Here is a 23,730-nt window from a genome sequence, read left to right as displayed (position 1 = left end):
TATCATTAAAAATTGATGCAAAGACCCAATTATCGCAGCTCGTAACTTTAATTTTTGTTTTTTGATTTGCATGGCTTGGCAGATCAAATGGCCCCCGCCACGGGTTTAAGAGCTAAAGAGCCAAATGCCCGTGAAGACTTGCATGGGTTTAAAAGATATGCTGTGTCTCAGAGAGAGGATTTGCATGTCTTACTGGCAAATGGGAAATACAAAAACATTGTGGAATTGCTATTCCGTGTAGAATCAGGCAGAATGTCGTGCTAAACTTTGACCATGGCGCTGAGCTTTCATGCCACTTCGTTGATGTAAATGGCATCTCCTTCGAACAAGTAACGACTCGCCTAAGTGACTCTGACAAAAGAAATTTGGCCATCTGAATGCAAATAGCAGGTAGATGAAGCGCACAGTTTGATGTCTTATTTGTCTGAAGTCATTCTATTGTTGTCTTTTTTCAGGGAGTGCATACAGGGAATGCACCGAAAACGGCACATGGGCACTAAAAAGCAATTATTCAAACTGCGTGCCCATGTTAGAGGAAAAGGTGAGTGTTGTTTTCTTTTCTTTTTTAGATTTGTGAAATGCCGCCAAAAGGAACTGCATTTGTATTTGGTGTCGCTCAATTAAACCCTTGAGACGTTTTGTTTCTGGACGCCTACACCCATCTGCAAGTGCAATATCAGTGCCTGGATGAGTTGAAGCCTGCAGGCAAAGCAGAAGACTGACTGTAAACTTGTGGCCCAATTGCTCGTCGCCTCTCCCTATTCAAGTATATTTTTGGCTCTTGCTCCATTTTTCCTCACACAAATTTAGACATCCTAAGACATTTGAAGTGTGTCAATGGCATTTGCTTTCCCTCCTTGTACTAAAATTTCCTGGATAACAAGCTTGGATGTAGAGGCTTAGTGACGTATTTTCTGGAGTGTGAAAAAAAAAACCACACGAGTACAACCACGAGGAGTGGCACACATATTGTTAGCTTAATCGCATAATTGGCCAAATCATTTTTAACTTATTCTCTCATATCAAACAGAAAACACCAGCATAATTGCTAATTATGCTAATTGCTCAGACATTTAGGTCATGGTAATTGGCAAAAGTTGCATCAAGGCAGCCGGATCCTTTTATTGAATTTGTTGGTTTTCCTTGTTCTCTGACAATTTATTTTTTATTTAACAATAACATTTTTAACTATAGTATCACGACTAACCCAATGACAGCAGATAGCCGATGGGATGAGCTGGCAAGAGAAGCAGGCATAGCAGTTGACATCTTTACTCGGTGCTTCTTGTCAAACAGCACAAACAGAACTGAACCAGTCATCCTGCTTGCAAGCCAAAGCAAAAAAAAACACAACAAAAAAAGAAGAAGGCTTGTATCTTATCTCAAGGCTAAAGTGTTTTATATTTACAGAGTGAATGTGTGGGTGTCCATCACCTAATATATTTTTAAAATGTCATTTTACTTTATTATCTGTTGACATTTACAACAGTGTGATGCCATTTCAAATAAGTTAGCAAGTTGCGTTATTTGATGCTGTGCCAAATGCAATATTGCAAGGCAAGACGTTATTGTATTTGAATATGGAGTAAAATGATGCGAATGCACATGTTTTACCTTTGCTTATATGTTTATTTAATTTCATGTTCTTTAGTTCTGTTTACTATACACTGAGATTCAAATGTGTTTCAAGTTTGATGTCCCGCCAGTAGCACATTGCTAGCCTTGGTGCTCATGAGCCAGTGTGATGCAACTACGCACGCATTCACTATGTTTTATTTAACCTGTTCTTTTATTTTAGTTCTGTTTTTTATCCTACACTGCCGTTTATGTTCACATGATGCTGTTTCAAATGTGTTTGACATCGTTTCAATAGCTTGATAGCATATGGCTAGCCAAGATACCCACGAGCCAGAGTGTGATACAAATACACGTGCTTCTCTTTGCTTATGTTTATTTGACCCGTTCTTTTATTTTAGTTATGTTTATTTACTCTACACTGGCATTTATGTTCACATGATGCCGTTTCAAATGGGTTTGACATCGTTTCAATAGCATATGGCTAGCCAAGATATCCCCTAGCCAGAGTGTGATGCAAATACACACGCTTTCCCTTTGCTTATGTTTATTTCATATTATTTTATTTTAGTTCATTTTATTATATACATTGGCCGGCAACCATTTGAGGGTGTACCCCGCCTAATGCCCGTAGACGGCTGGGACAGGCTCCAGCACGCAAAAGACCCTAGTGAGGATAATCGGTTCCCATAATGAATGGATGGATTTATTCTACATTGGTATTTATGTTCGCGTGATCCTGTTTCAAATGTGTTAGCGAGTCTGACATCCTGCCAAAAGCATATTGCGAGCCAGAATGTCTGCTAGCCGGATGCAGAGCTACACTGTTGAAATGTGGCAAGAGTGTTTTATTCTATTTCATTTTATCAAAAGGAAATGGTGATATATAATCTGAATATAATCCATGTGTTTGTGGGTGTTTTTCATGTTGTCTTTCAGAGAATGTATCCAGTGCATTACAAGATAGCGCTGATCATCAACTACCTGGGCCACTGCATCTCTGTGGGGGCGCTATTAGTAGCCTTCATCCTCTTCCTGTGCTTAAGGCAAGTACAGAAATAGTGCGCAAACATTCCTATGTGTGATGCATGCCATCTCAGAGCAGCAGAGGTTCTGGAACGTTCTTCTCCTATTTCCTCGATTCGTTGTCATAAGGTTGTTCATGTCAACTGAATAGATTGCGGCAGCTCTGCACCGTATGCATATGTGCCGTTTATGATGAATGTTTTCCCTCTTCTCCCCTTCACCGGAGCCTTTGATTCTTTGCATGTCCAACTTGAAACATACACCTACACCTGCTAGGACAGAGTGGGCCTCAGCTGCACTGTTCGTAGCGAGCAGCTGACTGCGATTAAAGGCTAAAATAATCAATATGAGGTTGGGATATCAAAAGATGGCAGCTGCTTGTACTGGTGTGAAATCTGCTTGGATGTGGGCCCAAAATGCACAAATTAAATATCCCATCTCGAGTATTATTGTTCAGGTTCGCCAGTAATATACATGGTGCTCAAGAAACAAAACTGTGGCAAATGAAAGCCCGGAAGGAAAAAAAACAAGCACACGTTGCAAATGATTTAACAACAGAATACAGGCGTGATCTTGTGCAACACCGGGATAATGAGTCGTTCGCCAATTGGCATTGAGTCACAAGTGTTGACGACCGCATTCTTGTTTCTGTCTTGTCACTATGGCATCAAAGAATCATTCATGACAGTTACCAGAAGGTTGGAAACTATTACATTTTTTGCATCTATCCATCCAACCCATCTTTTTTCTTCCACTTCCACTCCTGTTGCGGGAGCAGCAAATTTAGCTGGGAAGCCCACACTTCCATCTCCCCAGCCGCTTCGTCAAGCTTTTCCGGGGCAATCGCAGACCAGCCAGGATACATAACTCATCCACCATCTTTCCTCCTTAGGAGCATTCGGTGTTTGCGCAACATCATACACTGGAACTTAATTACCACCTTCATCCTGAGAAATGTCATGTGGTTCCTGCTGCAGCTCATTGACCACAACATCCACGAGAGCAACGAGGTAAGCGTCGCTCGGTGGCTGCGCTGTGTTTGACTGAATCGATGCGCTCGTGATGTCTTTACCTTGTGGCAGCCTTGGTGCCGCCTGATGACCACCATATACAACTACTTTGTGGTCACCAACTTCTTCTGGATGTTCGTGGAGGGCTGCTACCTGCACACGGCCATCGTGATGACCTACTCCACCGATAAGCTTCGCAAGTGGGTCTTCCTCTGCATTGGCTGGTGTAAGTGCATATCCCACACGTTATTCCCGGACGTGTATCTCTGCTTTTTGCTTGAAAAGGTTGTGTAGAACAATGCCAAATTACTGGTGTGTGTTATTTTCTCATACGAAAAAAATGATAATTCATGACCTTTTGCTCTACATTGTGAGGACGTGCCGCTGCTCATATGCAGATGGCGTTTACTGGGTTGCCATGGCGATTAATGGCCATCCCTTTGCGGATTGCAATGTTGACAACTGATAAATACAAAGTGAATGATGCACAGTTTTGATGTGATTTTTTTCACAACTAATCATATTTCCCAGGTGTTTAATAACATCAAATATAAAAGACTCTCTTTAATCCATCCATTCGTTATCCGAGCTGCTTGTCTTCACGATGGTCAGTGGCATGCTGAAGCCTATCCCAGCTGTCTTCTGGGCAGTAGGCGCAACACACCCTCAACTGGTTGCCAGCCTATCGCAGGCCACACAAACGACCAATCACGCTCACAATCACTCCTCTAGAGGCAATTTAGAGCCTTCAATCAACCTATCACACATGTTTTTGGAATGTGGGACGAAACCGCAGTACCTGGAGAAAACCCACAAAGGCACGGGGAGAACATACAAACTCCACACAGGAAGGCCAGGGCCCGGAATCGAACCTTGGACCTCGGCATTGTGAACCTACGTGCTGACCAATCCTGCACGGTGCCGCTGAAACTTTTAATATGCAAGATCATTTTCCATCTCGTCGGGCTAATGTTTTTAATATTTCTGTTACATATTGATCTTATAGAGCAGCAGTTAAGTGGTGGATCACGACCGCCGTGAGGATCAGCGGCTCGGATAATGAATAGACGGTTAACCTGGCAATGAAACTTCACTTTATGCCTCTTAGTTCCACAGCAATAAATTGAATCTATTTAGACTAGTAGTGATTGTAGTTAGCCTCAAGTAGCTTTCGGCTAATGTACGACTCCGCTAGCTTCACCTGCCAATTAGTGTGCAGCAGAATAACGCCACGTCTGCAGTGTTGTCAGATACGGTCAGTCAATCGCAATTAGCTACCAAGTATTTATTTCTTTTTCCTGGTTTGCAACCTATTTGAGGAATGAGATCCATGATTATTTTTTGTTTAGTTTTTAATATCCATGACAGACAGTGTTACGGTCGCGACGAGATAGCTTTGCGTGATTTCCATGTAACTGCCGTAGGGGTGTTTCCATTTTCCTGCTCTATGGTCCTTCATCACATTGTTTGAAGGTGTCAGGCTTTGGAGCTTCAACTGTACTTTGAGTACTTATGTCATTTCATCCTCCAGGTCTGTATTTAATCCGAGAACCACGCGGAAAATGTCACTACGGTTTGCACTCGCGTCGCATTGTTTTTTCCGGGAGCACCAGCATCTCGGCGCGTATTCCCTCCAGGCATACGAAATGCACACGTAAACATTGTCGGGCGCGTCCTTGAAAAGAAGTCTGACATTCTTTCTGTTTATGTCACGGCTAGTTATGCGTATTCTCGCTGGCTATAGAATGAGTCGGAGTGGGGAGCGGGAGGGGCGGGGTAAATGTGGCGGTGCAGATGAGACAGATGCTAGCTCATCGGCGCTGAGAATCAACTCGATGAGATTGTGCCCCAAGAAACGAATAGCTGAGTTCAATGAAGAAGTGACCTACATTTATGTTCAGGCGAGGGAGGGACCTCGTTAAATTTCAATTCCTCCTTTGTCATAGCATCCAGCACTGTTATTACTTTTAGTAGTGATCAGAAGTATAGTTTTTGGAAAAAACAACTTCCAGTCATGCTCTAATTGTGCATGTGGATCCTCGCTTTGGAAACGTTTTTTTTTTTTTTTGCGCACTTCACCAATACTTGCTATAAAAATGCTAATGACCAAGGCAATTAGGTAAAAACATAACACGGTTTGATGGAAGGTCAGCTCGTCATTACAAAAACAGCTCCAGAGCATTTTTGCAATTTATGTAAGTCACTCACTCAGTTTTTTAAATTATTATTCATGATAGAAATACTCAAAATGAATTTTAAAGAAAGGGGGGGGGGGGGGACCCAGTGGCTCGGGGCATTTTATTTACCGTAAGGCAGAGATTATCAGCTATTTTTAGAGGGGATCATTACAGATGCAATAATTTTCTTTGGATATTTTGTTCCTATTAATAAAAACACTTTAGTTTTACAAAAGACATAATTTTATCTGACACACTTGACTCATTAAAACATATAGACAGAAGATATGTACTTTATCATTGTTAATTTCTGTTCATTTATTTGAATAAATTCAAAGCATTTTCATAATTTGAATGACAAAATAAAATAACTGATACAATGAGCAACACTAAGTAAAGTAAAATATCAAACAATATTCTTTAATATTATATTTACAATGAAATTCATGTTGGTGTTGCTTCACAAAGACAAAACGCCTTTGAGGACAGAGCAACGATGAGTCCTGAACACAAAACGACTGGGCAACAACTTGTTCTTCACTGTTTAATAAACAAAAGGGTGTACAAAAAAACCCCATAATATCTTTGTCTCTGTTTTTAAACAAATGGTCTCAAATGAGGACTTTAACTATGAAGTGTTTTGTATTTGCTTGGGGTTTTTTTTTGTTTGTTTGTTGCTCTTCATGGTAGAGCTAATGTCACAGCGATTGATGCAAATTGAAGGTAATGAGTTTTTAGTTTTTTTTTTCTTCGTGTATTAGTCAAATTCGCAGGGCTGTCAGATCAAAAAGGGAACACATGGAACACGCCTTTCTCGCTTGATGAGGCTTATACCCACAAGCATTCTTTCATATCTAACTAGTACAGGTGCATAAAATTGTACACCAAATTCTAATTGACCAAAGTCAATTAGAATTGTATTTCTGTCGTTCGATTTTAAAGTTTAAGAGTTTTGGGGACAAATGTTTTTTTTTTATCTTTTGGTAATTTTTGCTTTATGGTCATTTCATCCTTCTGTAAGGTGCTCATTTGCCTTTTGAACATGTGGGCATGTTTTGTATTTGCCGACTGAGGTTTATCGTTGTTGTTGTTGTTGTAGGACATTCATTGCACATGCTTGTCTTTTTTACTCTGCTCTCGCAATTGTTTTACAATGGGAAATAAGAATATTCAAATGTTACCGAAAACATTGCCCGTGTCGCTAAAACATTTTACGTTGGTGGCAAGTTGACCTTGTGAAATGTTTTTTTATGATATGATTATTTGTGATCTTGAATTCAGTCACTTGAAATCCTCCTTCCTTTTCAGGTATACCGTGTCCCATCATAATAGCCTGGAGCATTGGGAAGCTGTATTATGAAAATGAAAAGTAGGTGGTTGAATGAGTGAACATAATTACTTTAGCTTTTAGCACATAATTAAACGAAAATGGGAAAAAAATCTGAAAAATTCAACATCTGTATTTTCTATTGATATTGTGACAGTAAATCCAAATTTCTTCAAGTCAATAATGCACTCAAGCTCAGTCATTGAAGTGCCTTGTCGTTTACTGCGTGCTTCCCCTCAACAGATGCTGGTTCGGGAAGGACCCTGGCAAATACATCGACTATATTTACCAAGGGCCTGTCATTCTTGTGTTACTGGTCAGCATCACTGCATGACTCTTCACTGTAGATTTGTTGTGTTTGGTTATTTCACGAAAGTAATGTAGCTGATGCTAATTTACAAAGTGTTTTTTTTTTGTTTGTTTTTTGTTTTTTGTGGGTGGAGCAAAGCCTCCAACCCATCATTTCGCATTTTGATTTGCTATCTTTCTGTTGCAGATAAACTTTGTTTTCCTCTTTAATATCGTCCGAATCCTGATGACCAAACTGAGGGCATCGACGACCTCAGAAACCATCCAGTACAGGTGAGCAGGCTTTTTCTTCGGCTTCTTTTGTAAAGTACCACAATCCTGGATGGTGGCGGCACACATTCACTGGTGCTTCGAATTCGCTGCTTTCACGTTTAAGCGCTTCCTTTCGGTGCAGTCAATGAGATTCAATTAAAAACAATTGAATGTCATTTCAATATCTGTTTTTTTTTTTCATAAGACCTTTTCAGTCTCAACAAATGTATCCTTTAATGCGCAGATTAGACGGTGTGTTTATTTTCACCAGATCTCTTGTTGCATGTAGCTCCGGGATGCATTATTGATATTAATCGTGCTTCATTAGGCGAGCTCATCTCACGAGGGGGAGTTGAGCTGCTCGCCATCTGGAAGTACATTAGTTTTCATTTAAAGACACGTCAGCAATGGACTATTTTTAGAAAGGAAAATGTCACACTTGATGTTGCATCGGTGCTGGCTGTGTTAATGTGATCATGTGTCAATCTGTCTGAGTGCCTTGTTGTCAGATCACTGATTTGTTGTTGACCACAATTTGCCTTCACCCATGTATACACACACACACACACACACACACCACACACGCACCCACACACACACACACACACATTTGCGTATGTGCCCGCACTCACTTGCAGAAGGGAAGGATGACTCAGATATTGACATCAGATGCCACACCTCAAAGCAGTAACAAAGTAAGAAATAAACAACATCACATAAAAACGTTCTTTGCTATTTTTTACTGGCTTTTGTTGCAATACATTTATGGGTAATTAATTCCATTGAATAAAAACAAGTACTTTTACTTTTATCATTTTTTACATGTATTTATGTAAATGTGTTGTGTGGTTTTATTAAAATTGGTTATTATATTATTATTATTATTATTATTATGAAAGAATTATTCTAATTCTGTGTGCTTTTCTTGTTACTTTTTTCACATTTTTAAAAAACTTCATCATATCCAGACCCTCTTTTGACACCCAAACACCAATTTGAAACCCTACCCCTAGTTTGAAAGCAAACTTTGAAACCCAAACATTATTTTGAAATCTTAATCAGAAACTGAAGCAACAGTTTGAAACCATAATTTCGAAGCATACTCCAAGTTTGAAACCCTACTCTAGAACTCTAAACCTAATTTAAAACCCTCATATAAAACAGCAACTTCACTTTGTAACCCTAATTCATAACCAACTTCCTAGTTTGAAGCCTTACTTGAAACCCGCACCCTAGTTCAAAATCCTCCTTGGAAAACCCAACCCTATCATTTGTAACACTGCTTGGAAACCCTAATCCCAGATGGAAACCCTAACCCTAGCTGGAAACCCCACTGGGAAACACTAACCCTTCCCTGGAAACACTACTTTGAAAACCACAAAACTGGTTTGAAACCCTACTTGGACACCCTAACACTAGTTTGAAACCATTCTTGGAAACCCTAACCCTCATTTGAAACCCTATTTAGAAACCTGAGGTCACACATTCTGAAAGTTACATCCATCATAAGTCAGATCCATCATTCTGTCCAAAATTGTATGCCGTCCATTGACTGGATTCAAGACTCCAGTTCCTTTTACGGATATTTTTTGCACCATAACACGCCGGAGAACTAAAAGTTCAGATATTCAACATAAAAAAACTCCCAAAACATTACATTTACAATAAAGATAGCTTTACTTAGCGTCAACGCTAATCACGTTAGACAATACGAAGTAGTACTGACCACTTTGGCCTATTTTCAACCAACGGCAGTCTTTTCCCAGAAATAAGTCTTCTCGTCAAAAATGTCATGCTTCAATTAACTTATTACATTAAATTTGTATATTCAGTCGGCTTTGGAAAAACTAGGAAAAGGTAAGCAACACGCAGGGGAAATGCCGCGACCGCAAGTGTTTCTGCGCAAAGCGTACGGAGATTTGTTAACACGAAACTTCCAGGATTCACTTTCCAAAAAAGGCATTGTATTTCAAAATAAAGATGGCAACAATTACAAATTGTGACCCTACTTTGAAACGTTTACCCTCTAGCCCAGATGTCAAAGTCGAGGCCCAGGGGCCAGATCTGGCCTGCTGCATCATTTTATGTGGCCCACGAAAGCAAATCAAAAATGTCGAGTTCTGTGATGCTTTCTAAAGTCAAAACCAACATTTAATATTGTCATATGTAATCCACAATAACAGTTATTATTCTTGACTTCTGAATTTAAAACTAGTTATTCATCAATTTTCTGTGTGCTGTATATGTAATATGTATTGGGGATTAAACGTTCATATGGTTTTCCAAAATTCATAACTGCCCTCCAAGGGAAAACGGAACTACAATGTGGCCCACGACAAAAATGAATTTGACACCCCTGGTCTACTCTCGCCTATCCAGTATCAGGCATATACAGTCCACTGAAAAGGTTTACACACAAATGTAAGGTACCTACCTACTAGGGATGTGAATCTCAGCACTGAGGACGATTCGATACACATCTCGATCCACTGCCAGCGATGCGATACTTAAACGATACATGGAATTTTCTGGCGATACGATGCGATACGTTTCACCGTCGTCACGATGTGATACGATTCGATACACATTAAGTTCAAATCAATGCGGTCCGATACGATACAATGCAATTTGTTGCGATATTGTGCAATTAAACATGATGCAATTAAGCAAAGAAAAAAAGCTTTTAAAAAGATGGAATTCAGTATGGTATTACAAAAAGGATACCACTTTATTCCTTATAAACAGTAGAACTTGTAAAACAACTTATTTAAGCCCTTTCACAATAGCGTTTTGTGCAAAGAAAATGTAAACAATTTGGCACCTGAGACTCACAGCTGTTGCTATAGTGTAAACACAAACAGACTATTCTCACTGAGTGTCTTATATGAAATATAATAATAATATATATATATATATATATATATATGAATCTCTAGCGCAAGATGTCCACCCATCCACTGTAAGTGCAACTCTTTGTGCACTCTTCAGCGACACAGTAATCTCACTTCTTACTTTGTTGTACACATCGGGAATATGTAAGTGAACACAGACCTGTCTGGTATTTTATACCTGGGTTCCAAAACGTGCACGAGCTGTCTGAAACCCTCGTTGTCCACCAGGCTAACGCTGGGGGTCTTTGCATATGAAATAAGCAGTGGCCTTAGTTATAGCCATTGCGCGGTCACAGTGAGTTGCAAGGGGACTCCCAAAATAAGAGGCAATTTTTTTTCTGATCCTGACCTGGTATACCAAGAGTTTCTCCGGTGTCCGACGAGGAACTGGGCGTGGAAGCGGGGGAGCGGGAGGGAAACTTGTCGGTGATCTGATGCCATCGTTTTAAGTGGGTCTGCATATTTGTGGTGCTGCCGTTGTATGGCTTCTTAGTGCGACATTCCGTGCAAATTACGGAGGTTTTATCAAGCTGTCCGTCTTTCTTTTCGAAGCCGTAGTATTTCCAAACATAAGATTTGAATGTTGCGGCTGCATTAAATATTCCTCGCCCCCCCTTGCGCTAACTTCCATAATGTTTCGCTAGTTGTGTACTGGACTGTATGTGACGCACGGGTACCGTCCGTATTCAACACAAAACGCAAAGCAATGATGGTGCATTCATTGCGCCTAGGAAAGGGCAGATAGGTGACGTTTGACATGAATAAAACGGCGCTTGAATCGGATTTTACCGATACCCATCAATGCATCGTGATGAATCGCGATTTCACCCGTCAATCGCGTCGTACCCAGTGAATGAGCCGATGCACTCAGATCGCGCACGTGCGCATCGATGTATCGATTAATATCGATTATTTTCCACACCCTTACTACCTACACGTGCACATGCATGCCCACACCAAAAACACTCGAGCATGCAAAGTAAATGCAAAAATCGAAAACAGGTCTCTAGTAATCCTTTATTTATCCAGACCACCCACGCAAATTACAAAGTTTGACTCAACAGCTTAATGTATTCTATATCGAAATTTCATATTTCTTCTTGGCCTTGCTGCTCCCTCTACAGAAAGGCGGTGAAGGCCACGTTGGTTTTGCTTCCTCTGCTGGGCATCACCTACATGCTCTTCTTCGTCAACCCGGGCGGGGACGACATCTCACAAATCGTCTTTGTCTATTTCAACTCCTTCCTGCAGTCGTTCCAGGTAAGCGGATGACACGGACGATGCAGGCAATGCGGGACTCACACCGACTGCCTTTATATCTCTTGTTGAAACTTTTTTCCTCCGGCCGGTCTTTTCGGCGGGGGAGGAAGATGAGAGGACGGTAGACATCCCCACGCTGTCACAAATAAGTCGGCCGTGTGGGCATGATTGCTCTCCTGGGGCTATTTCTCCACCGGCTGTCCTCAAATAATGCACTTATTTTAGGAATACAATCGTTGGAATTTTTCTAGGAGGCTGTTCGGCCCATGATTTTTATTGAATCACAATCACACCAATCAACATAATCAGAAAAAATCAAGTTATTGTAGTTGTTAATCATGCTACTTTTGATAAGCATAATTTTCTGGATTTATTCTGGAAATGACTCGGCTCACAGGAAAATTGTCTTCAATATCGGCGGGAGCGGATCTCTGAGAGCGAACGACGGTTTAGTTGCTCTGATGATCACACACTCTCGAGCTCCCTTCCCGCCAATTCAGACTTATTGCAACATACAAGGATAACACTGCCCCCGATATTTGCATACCGCAGCCCCGGTCTGGCCCCTCGGTAGTGATTGGTTACCTGTTTTTAAACATTGAGCCACCAGTACGTTGGCGCCTTTTCTGTCTGGTCTACATCGAATGAGCATGTTGCAGACTTTGCGGAAGGCCAATGTCGCCTGGCTGCGACGGGTGTTCTCACTCATCTTTTGTTGTTCAACTGCTGTTCCCGAATTATTCATTCCCCTTTTGTGACCGAGTTTCACCCTCTCCCCTGTGATCGCCCACCTGTATTGACGTGCTAATTGTGGACTTCAACAGCTCTCCTGTGCACAAATGCCTGTGCCTTTGTGCACAGGCATTTGGGGGTGCTGGATACGCGTTTAGATGTGCCCAGATTAAATGACACTTTAAACATGATACAATTTTGCATTTTTTTTACAATTTAGATTCCTCTAACAAATAATGATAACAATAAAAGATATAGCGCAACAGCGCTGATCACAAGCTGCAATTGCAGACTGCGGAGCGCTAACAACTTCCGATGACGCAGGTCATGCGCCACCGTAGGTTAAAGATTTACCTGCTTTATTTTATTTTTTCAGTCTCATTTTTGTGAAAATGAGACTGATAGGATGATTAGGGTGCAGTGTACATGAAGACAAAATTTATTACTAACATGCACAAAGACACACAAATGGTTGTTTGTTTGTTTTTCTCCTCTATGCCCCTCGCGATCGACTTGGGACCAGTCCGCGACCTACTGGTCGATCACAATCGATGTAATGGGCACCCCTGATGTAAATGCTCACTCCAAAATGGTATCCACACATTTGTGATTTAAATGCACACCTAAAACTATACACACACAAAAAAATAGTACAGTATATAGAACATATCTAAAAGTAATCACAGGTGTGAAGTGAACACAAATGGGTGCAATATAAACATCCATCCTTACATTTTCAACACACTTATCCTGACTGTGGAGTTGCTGGAGCCTATCACAGCTGACTTCGGGTGGAAGGCAGACCACATTCTGAACAATCGCAAAGCATATATAGAGACAAACGACCATTCACTCCCGCATCCACACTGCCACTGAGTGGAAACCGATCCCACGCTGCCCGCGCACAAGTCAGGGAAGTGTACCACTACACCACCAGCGACTTGTGATATTAACACTCACTAAAAATGGTATACACAACAAAACCGGTATAGGATAAAACTTAGATCCAAAAATGTTAGCCATTTCTGCACAGATATTTCAAAGGAACAGCTAGACATGAATAATGGAAGAACACAGGTGTGAAGAAATGGTGGAGTTCTTGGAAGCTATACTGTAAGCCTAATGAACACTCAAGTGTCACGGGGTTCACGCCATTTACTGCATGTGAATGTCTTTCATTCTTCCGAGAGCAATGATGTGTCATTATGTCGTTCGTGTGATATAATTGTGCCGTGATTACACCGTATGGCGCTGATGTGTGCTCTTCCGCAGGGTTTCTTTGTGTCTGTCTTCTACTGCTTCCTTAACGGGGAGGTGAGTAGAGCATATTCATCCATCCATCCATCCATCCATCCATCCATCCATCCATCCATCCATTCATTCATTCATTCATTCATTCATTCATTCATTCATTCATTCTTTTGTCAAAACAGATCCAGCTGAAATCAAATATTTACTAACAGTCTCAAATCCCTGCTCTATTTCTTTATTTATCCAAAGTGACGTGGCTTTCATGAAGAAAAACACAATTGGTGCTAATATCGCCTGATGCATTTTCATGAGGTTGTTTCATGCGATCAAACGCTAATTGAGTCGCGTGTCTTTCTCGCCTCTCGTGCTGTCCTGGGTGCATTTACAAGCTTGCTGCCGTTAATCAAATACTCTGTGACTGCTCGCTAATCAGTGCGGAGAGCTGAACGATCAACTCCTGTGTGCCTGTTTTGATACACCTCCAACATTGGCTGCCATTGTTGTGTTTACATTTGGTGTTTTTGCAAGTACAAAAATGAATCTCGCCTAAGTGCTTCTTAAAATATGTAAAATATATTTGTATAATGTCACATGTCCGGAAGGATTCTCTCTGGAATGACCTCCCACTGAACATCTTTAAAGCCCTCCTCAAAACTCACTTGTATTCTTTGGCGTTCGACTCAGCATGACTTAGATTTGTTCTTGATTTTACTGCTTGGTGCTTTCTACCGCCTTTATTACCGATTCGTCTTACTGTTTATTGTGTATGTTAAATCGCTCCATGTACATCACTTTGTATGCAGCGATGGCTGTTTGAAAGTGCTCTATAAATACTGTTGACTTGACTTGACTTGACAGAGCAAGGATTCCACAAGCGTAGACAGAAACGAGAGGCTTAGAACCAAAACATTTATTTCCAGAAAAGCAAGACCGACAAAGTACAACTGAGGACGGTGGTAACAAAGAACAAGAGAAATGCGTGAACAAACCAAAAACGCTTGCAAAAGGCAAGGAGCAAGAAAAACATCAATTGCTTCTCAACTCAAAGGGCAAGAGAATCCAAGACATAGACATATACCAAGAATACATAAGGCAAAATACTTACAAGAACAAGAATACAATGAACGAGGCAAGGCTATGAGGGAAAACATGTCAAGAACGTCAAGAAAATGAAGCTTGGATACAGAGTCGTGAGCAAGGCTAAATAATCCGACAATCACGAGGTATCTCGGCAGTCCTTAAATACATGGCAAGGCTTGATTAGGGAATGAGAGACAGGTGTTCCTGTTGGAGGGAAAGGCCCTTCACTCCAGCTGCAGCTGAAACACGATCAAGACAGGATCATGATATAGCATCATCGTTGTCTGGCATCTATTTTGATCATAAAATAATCATGTTGTTTTTATTTTTTACTTTAAATGTTTTAAATTGATACAAATTCAACGTTTTCATTCATTTCATATGGTTCTATGTTGTAAGTTATCATTGGGGAATTTGTTCAAAAACATTCAAATTGTACTCTGAAACTTGAGGACTTGAGAATCATGTCATTTGCATTGATTGGGAGATGAGAAAAAAAACTGCATTTGCTGGATCATTTTGAACTCTGTCATATTAAGTTAGTTTCACTCATTTTTATTGAGGCAATAAAAATTGAGTTTTTATATAAACAATTTACTCGACATATACGACTGTGTACTGAAAACAGATTTTTGCATTTACATTTTTTTTTACTTCTTTTGAGCTATTAACAACAACAATTAACAAAAAAAAATCAAATTCTGTTGTACTGAAAATAATTTAAAGGGACAAGAAGCTTATAAGTACTGTACTGGAGTTCAAAAAAAGTGATTTGATGTCATCCAACATTTGGCTTTGAAGTTACTCTATTAAATAGACGAACACCTGTTTGTTTTTTACTTTGTCGCTGCAGGTTCGCTCTGCAGTGAGGAAACGCTGGCACCGCTGGCAAGACAATCACGCCCTGCGGGTGCGAGTGGCGCGGGCCATGTCCATCCCCACGTCCCCGACGCGGGTCAGCTTCCACAGCATTAAGCAGACCACCGCTGTGTGAACACTCGCACACACACGTTCGCGCACACTCTCGCTAAAGCGCGAGATGGGGACCAACAGCCGCACATTGACACACTCATGTGGTCATTGGCTGTAATGGCAAACTGCTATCCAAAAGTTATTATGTGAAGAGCTGGGACCGCTGACCAGGGTTTCCGGGTCTTGGCCGACGTGAAGCACGTCGTAGTGTGAAGCACGTGGTAGTTGTGGTCATTAATTCATTTACTGCCAGCCGTTTTCAAAGCAGACTTCCCCGCGTTGCCAGCCATTTTGGAGCATTTTGACTGATCTTTCATGACTCGCGTGATCCTGTGTTCTGTGATAATATACAGGAACCAGACCCACCAGAAGAAAGAGTACCAGTAGACTCTCTTCTTTCAGTTGAGAAAAAGTTTGTGTCTGGCTTTTTAAGTTCTTTAGTATTCAGCGGTAGAACATGGGTCGGTTTCACCAAGCACATACTGTAACATGAAACGAAACATGTCAAAGTGAATGGTGACGTTGATGCTACTAATTTTGTCTTATGTGACACCAAGAAATTACAAAATAAACCAAACAAAACTGTGAAAGGGCTTTTGATTGAAAAATTGTTGAAAATTTTACATTTAAAGATATTTGATGGCACACATATATATATATATATACATATATATATATATATATATATATATATATATATATATATATATACACACATACGCGGCCCGGTAGGTAGTCCAGTGGTTAGCACGTCGGCTTCACAGTGCAGAGGTACCGGGTTCGATTCCAGCTCCGGCCTCCTTGTGTGGAGTTTGCATGTTCTCCCCGGACCTGCGTGGGTTTTCTCCGGGTGCTGCGGTTTCCTCCCACGTTCCTAAAACATGCGTTGCAGGCTGATTGAACATTCTAAATTCTCCCTAGGTGTGAGTGTGAGCGTGGATGGTTGTTCGTCTCTGTGTGCCCTGCGATTGGCTGGCAACCGATTCAGGGTGTCCCCCGCCTACTGCCCGGAGACAGCTGGGATAGGCTCCAGCACCCCCCGCGACCCTAGTGAGGATCAAGCGGTTAGGGAGATGAATGAATGAATGAATATATATATCTGTATATATAGTTAAATAATGTATATTTTACATTTCGTGTATTTACACACACAGTGGTAAATATAACATGTATCTCTAAAGTAGCAAAGATAATACACGTGCCAACATAAACGCATAAAGGTGCCAACAAATTCAAATGAATCAGATCAGGGGTGCCCGCACTTTTTGGACCCAAGATCTACTTTTCGATCAACTAACCTCCCGGGATCCACCATTACTGGCGCTAACAACGTCCGGTGACGTAATCACGCGCCATCATAAATTCAAGATTTACCTGCTTTATTTGATTTAAAAAAAAAAATTGTGAAAATGAGACTGATAGGATGATTAGTGTGCAGCGTACATTAACACAAAAAACTATATTACTAACATGTACAAAGACACACAACTGGTTGCCAAGAGTTTCTCCGGTGTCCAACGAGGAACTGGACGGGGAGGCGGGGGAGGGGGCGGGAAACTTGTCGGGGATGTGGTGCCATCGTTTTAAGTGGTCTGCATATTTGTGGTGCTGCTGTTGTATGGCTTCGTAGTGCGACATTCTTTGCAAATTACGGAGCTTTTATCAATCTTTCCGTCTTTCTTTTCAAAGCCGTAGTATTTCCAAACATAAGATCTGAATGTTGCGGAAGCATTAAATACAGTAGTTTCCTCGCTGCTGCTTGCGCGAACTTCCATAGTGTTTCGCTAGATGCACGGCTACCGTCCGTATTCAACACAAAACGCAAAACAATGATGGTGCATTCATTGCGCCTAGGAAAGGGCAGATAGGTGACGTTTAACATGAATAAAACGGCGCTTGAATCGGATTTTACCGATACCCACCAATGCATCGTGATGAATCTCGATTTCACCCGTCAATCGCGTTGTACCCAGTGAATGAGCCGATGCACTCGCATCGCGCACGTGCGCATCGATGTATCGATTAATATCGATTATTTTCCACATCCTTACTTGGGACCTGTCTTAGATCTACCGGTAGATCAGGATCGACGTAATGGGCACCGCTGAATTAGATGAAGAATGTTGAAATATCATCCATCCCATCCACTATCCGAGCCGCTAATTGGTAAATAAAAAAATAGATGTACATTTTCAGTAAAGGCAGCTAAAGAGTTAGACATTTTCAGATTTCAACTGTAAATGAATTACATTTATCACAAAGTAGTTCACTGTTTGTGTCACTTTTCCCGTGTACATTTCCACAATTCCTCTTCATGTACATTTGTAAAATGGACATTTGATCATATTAGTGTTTTGCATAAGTTTGATACTGTACTTCCTGCCAGGGCATTGCGCTGGAGACCATTCCTGTATGGGAACTGTTATAAATATGCAGATATCATCTCTCTCTGGCAGTCTCTCTCATATATATATATACACATGCCGTAATGGCACAATACAACATTTGAAAGAGTGACATTTGTTCCAAACTCACCAAAGAACTACAACGCACCATTTTACGAAAAGCAAATATCGACTAAGTCAAAAAAGAAATGTACCATATTTTCCGCACGAAAAGACGCACTGGATTATGCGGCGCAGATTCAATGAATGGTTATTTTGTTAATTGTTTACATATATTAGACGCTTCGCACTAAAAGGCGCAATCTACAATGCATCCACTAGATGGTGCTACTCGCCTACCATTCAACTTGAGAGGCATCCGTTCAACTTGAGAGGCGTTCATGACCGCCTCTGAAAAATGTAAATTAACTATTACTGTGCTTAAATGAAACTACGAAAATTGAAACTAATGCATAAAAACAGAAAATCAAGCGAGGAAATCACAAAATAAGTTCTATATCCCCCCTACAAAATGTATTTAGTGATTTGCTCGCTTGATTTCTTCGTGGTTGCATTGAAGTAAGAATTAATTTACATTTTTCGTAGGCGGCGATGAAGGCCTCTCAAGTGGAACGGAAGAAAGCACGGAGAGTACAGTACCGTAGCTATACTTGCTGAGAGTGTGAAAACCATGTTTTAAAACATTAACACCACAGCTCTCCTTTTTTTCAGAGCTGCAACACATACTTATTTAATAAAGCAGTGACACAGTTCACTGAACCAACAGCAAGTTATAACATTGGAAGCATGTCTACAGGAAGGAGCCATCTTGGAGTCGACTTATTACCGTCATGACCATACAAAAGACGCACCGGATTTTGAGGAGCTCGGTGAGCTTTTAAGAAAATGGAAGACTTTTTGGTGTGCCCAATCGTGCGGAAAAATACGGTATGTATTTTTACTCTCTAGAGAGGGTGAGAGAGACAGAGACAGATGTGTCTAAATGACATCCTTGTGTTCGTTAACTGAAAGTCACTTGAACATTTCTTATCAAATGCTGTCTAGTCTTTCAATTAAAAAGAACTTGTACAGTAATACCTTTGTGCTCTGGCCTTTGATTTACCTAGTGGTATTTTGGTTTGATTTGGTTTGTTTATTGAGCATAAATCATGTACAGTAATAATTTGACGGAAAATAAGGTAGATAAAATAGTAAAAAGAAAGAAATCAGTCTTCATTCAACACAGTTATTATGTTCAAGGGAGTAGGAAGAAGGAATCTTGCCTTAACTTAGCATACCAACTGTTAGTATTTGTTCGATTTTGGCAAGAAAGCATACCCAAGTACAGGTTAAGATGTCAAATCGATATTGAGCCATCTGAGAACTCTTTGTATATGTTGTCTTGCTGCATGATAACATGGCAATCCTCGTGTGTTATGTTAGCCTCTTTTTTCACTTCTCATTTAGTATTATCATACATCAAACTACCGAGCTACAGGATAAAAAAATCTTCAGAGAACTGCTTTTTGTTCTCCGCCTGTCATTTTGCTTTGTGTTCATTCAGTATTTATTTAAAATTATTACATGAGTACAGTATTTGTTGAGTGTCACTTCAACATATTACAATCATGCTAATTGCTGGCATGTCGGTATGGTATCAATTGTTACGTGAAACAGTGCCAGACTCCAAATGATGTAACTTGAGCTACCTTGCGGTTTTACACCGTTTCTTTTTTTTATGTCATGTCATCTTGCTATATTTTAGTACACCAACTGTTAGCATTCTACCAGTTTTTCTAGACTTTAGCAACTTTGCATATCTGCTGAGACACGAGATGTTTCAGAATGAAAATTACAGGTCCAAGTAACTGATTAGCATGCAATGTTTTAGTCTTAAGATTGAAAATGTAGCCTCTCGTAGACTTCCTCCGTAAGACTGCTTTACATAGGTCCAACATTTCCTGGTGACGTGGAGCAGAAACTAAGCGATCTCACATGAACACCCCCAAGACCCAGTGCATTCAACCACTACAACCCCTTCACCAAACAATTAGCTGAACACCTCTGAAGGCCAATAATAATGCTTTGTTCTGCCAAGGTTTCTGGACAGAATCGGGCTCTATCAACGCAGACTTTGATAGATGTAAAAAAAATAAAATAACAGAAAAAGGCCTCCAAAGTACAAAGAAGCACACAGATAAATAATCAGGATAACAACAAGAATAAAATGCACTTGCAAACAGCAAGGAAACAGCTTGTCATAAAAGGACAAAGGACGAATTCGCAACAAATACAATCCAACAATATCTATTCAATAAAAACCAAGGAAACTGCTGGCAATGGAAGATACAAAATGAGGCACGAGAACTATGGCTTGAAAACACGGTACGTCTCGAAAACAGGGCTTGAATAATGGCTCCTTGAACAAGCTAATTATCCGACACCGAATGGTTTGAGGGAGAGTTCTTTCATAGTCCGTGATCACAGGGTAACAGGTGCGCAGCTGAAAGGAAGCTACGCCCCTGCCACCCGCTGGAAACTAAACAGAACAGAATCGTGACAGAAATAGAACCAGAACAGTACAGAACAAATTGTAAAATGAACTCCCCCTTGGGGATCATTAAAAGATCAAAACCCTTTTTTTTTTTTTTTAATCTCATAGGTCAGTCAACAACATTCCCCAAAATGATGATGATGTTGATGATGACGATGATGATGATGTTGATTTTGATGATGATTATATTATTGGGGAAACATGGGTCATGATTGACTTTTTTTAATTATTATACAAATTTGGTTGGTATTGTTAGTCAATATAACAAATATATGTATATGTCTGTGTGTGTGCGTGTGTGTGTTTTTTTACACACACACACACACACACACACACACACACACACACACACACACATACTGTATATTATATATATATACAGTATATATAAATAAAATTCCTCGTCTCACCCCACCTCGGGTGGTGTCCGTCCCTCATTCAGCTTGGGTCCTCTACCAGAGGCCGGAAGCTTGAGGGTTCTGTGCAGTATCCTTGCTGTTCCCAGCACTGCACATTTCTGGACTGAGATGTCCGATGTTGTTCCCGGGATCTGTTGCAACCACTGATCTAGTTTGGGGGTCACTGCCCCGAGTGCTCCGACCACCACAGGCACGTCTGTCACCTTTACCTTCCAGGCTCTCACCAGCTCCTCCTATTTCTTGAGTTTCTCGTGTTCCTTCTTTCTGATGTTTCCATCACTTGGGATCGCTACATCCACTACAACGGCTTTCCCCTGCCCTTTATCTATGATTACGATATCTGGTTGGTTTTCCATTACCATCTTGTCAGTCTGGATCTGGTAGTCCCACAGGATCTTCGCGCTGTCATTTTCCACCACCTTTGGAGGTGGTCCCCATTTTGACCTTGGGGTTTCCAGTCCATACTCCGCACAGATGTTTCGGTAGACTATGCGAGCCACCTGGTTTTGGCGTTCCATGTAGGCTTTCCCTGCCAGCATCTTACATCCTGCAGTTATGTGTTGGATCGTCTCAGGTGTCTCTTTGCACAACCGACACCTTGGGTCTTGTCTGTTGTGGTATATCTGGGCCTCAATGGCTCTGGTGCTTAGGGCCTGCTCCTGAGCAGCCAGGATGAGTGCCTCTGTGCTGTCCTTCAGGCCAGCCCTCTCTAGCCACTGATAGGACTTCTTGAGATCAGCCTCTTCAGTTATGGTCCGGTGGTACATCCCGTGTAGGGGCTTGTCCTCCCATGTTGGTCCCTCTTCCAGCGCCTCATCTACTGTTCCCCATTGTCTGAGACATTCTCTGAGTACGTCATCCGTTGGAGCCTTCTCCTCGATGTATTCATGGAGCTTGGATGTTTCATCCTGGACAGTGGCTCTCACACTCACTAGTCCCCGGCCTCCTTCCTTTCGGCTTGCGTACATTCTCAGGGTGCTGGATTTGGGATGGAACCCTCCATGCATGGTTAGGAGCTTTCGGGTCTTAACGTCCGTCGTCTGAATCTCTTCCTTTGGCCACCTCATTATTCCTGCAGGGTATCTGATCACTGGCAGGGCATAGCTGTTTATTGCCACGGTCTTATTCTTGCCATTGAGCTGGCTTCTTAGGACTTGCCTCACTCGCTGGAGGTATTTGGCCGTAGCCGGTTTCCTTGTTGCCAGTTCGAGTTTGCCATTGGCCTGAGGGATCCTTCATGATCAGGATCGTTCGCCCTTCTGTCAGCCATCCTGGGTGAGTCCCATCCCTCAGCAGCTGGTTCATTTATGCTGCTCGGTGCTCATGGAGTGCTGTGAGTTTCTTTAGCCAGTAGATGTGGACCATGTCCGGGCCTGGTGCTGTCCAGTTCTTCATATCTGAGACTCTTTTCTGTATGTCTGCCACTGTTATGGTAACTGCGTTCTGTTCAGGAAGGTTGTTGTGCTCCTCTCTCAGGGTCACCAGCCATTGTGCACTGCTGTTATGTGCAACCTCCTTCTCCCATATGCCTTTCCAGTACCTTTCAGTTTCCAGTCTTGGTGGGTCAGCTCTGTTATTAGGACCCTGCCACTGAGCGTACACTTTCGCAGGTTGTGTTGCGAACAGCCTGTTTATTCGTCTGGCCTCATTCTCTTTCATGTACCGCTTTAGGCGGCTGGACAAGGCTTGGAGCCTTTGTTTGGCAGTTTCGAGTGCTTCAGGTATGGTCATCTGGATGTACCTCTCGGGTATCGGCCTTTTCATCACACTTCTCTTGGCCTCTGTCAATTGACTCACATCTTTCCGAGCCGCCTTGATCTGTGCCTCCAACTGTCTTTTCCATGGTGGGTAACGTATCTCATGGCTTCCATGGTTGGTCTTATAGTGAAGCATCTCAAGGATCACTGATGCTGAAGCGTATATCAGCTCATTGGTTTCCGTGATCGTTACGGTAGGGATCACCCTCAGTGCTGCATTCACACTTTCCATGAGACTTTCAGATGGACTTCACATAGCCGTTGTAATCGGTTTCTAGGTTGCCCAGCTTTCATTCTCGCCATGATCTTAGCTTTCAGGTCAGTTGCTGCCTCACTCAGCATTTCATTCATTGGGGCTGGCCTCCCAATCTCTGGTATGACCTCCTCCTCTGATCTAGCAACCTGGGGCCCTTCACCATTCAACCTGCGTTGTACCTCATCAATCTCAAGTTGTGACAGCAGTTGCCGTTTGTGGATGTTGGAACACTGAGCTACTAGTTGTTTCGTGGTGAACTGTGACTGTGGGTTTCGAAGTAACCATTTAGCCCACATTCTCTGCATGTAACCCCTCTGACTAGGGTTGCTTGAGTAGTGTCTTACTGTTTATTGTGCATGTTAAATTGCTCCATGTACAACACTTTGTATGCAACGATGGCTGTTTGAAAGTGCTCTATAAATACTGTTATATGTCAAGTTAAAAAAAATGCTATTGTGCTGTTCATCTTTTCCAAAAAGATTTTCAAAATGTTATTCA

The 23,730-nt window shown here is 41.5% G+C and overlaps 1 protein-coding gene across 1 annotated transcript in view; it reads left to right on the top strand.

Annotated features, from left to right (window-relative positions):
* Positions 1 to 16,470, top strand: part of LOC127616729 (corticotropin-releasing factor receptor 2) — a 51,943-nt gene extending 35,473 nt beyond the window's left edge. Inside the window, exons 3-12 of the mRNA XM_052088526.1 lie at positions 456 to 541; positions 2,515 to 2,621; positions 3,494 to 3,611; positions 3,684 to 3,837; positions 7,097 to 7,157; positions 7,359 to 7,431; positions 7,612 to 7,697; positions 11,692 to 11,827; positions 13,832 to 13,873; positions 15,744 to 16,470. Coding sequence (XP_051944486.1) covers positions 456 to 541; positions 2,515 to 2,621; positions 3,494 to 3,611; positions 3,684 to 3,837; positions 7,097 to 7,157; positions 7,359 to 7,431; positions 7,612 to 7,697; positions 11,692 to 11,827; positions 13,832 to 13,873; positions 15,744 to 15,884 — 1,004 coding nt within the window. The 3' untranslated portion in view covers positions 15,885 to 16,470. The remainder of the gene's footprint in view (positions 1 to 455; positions 542 to 2,514; positions 2,622 to 3,493; positions 3,612 to 3,683; positions 3,838 to 7,096; positions 7,158 to 7,358; positions 7,432 to 7,611; positions 7,698 to 11,691; positions 11,828 to 13,831; positions 13,874 to 15,743) is intronic.
* Positions 16,471 to 23,730: the final 7,260 nt, after the last annotated feature.

The sequence above is a fragment of the Hippocampus zosterae genome, chromosome 15 (genome assembly GCF_025434085.1).
Source record: "Hippocampus zosterae strain Florida chromosome 15, ASM2543408v3, whole genome shotgun sequence".
Taxonomy (NCBI): Eukaryota; Metazoa; Chordata; class Actinopteri; order Syngnathiformes; family Syngnathidae; genus Hippocampus; species Hippocampus zosterae.
The sequence above is the reverse complement of the archived record's forward strand: the minus strand, read 5'-3'. Positions and strand labels throughout refer to the sequence as shown.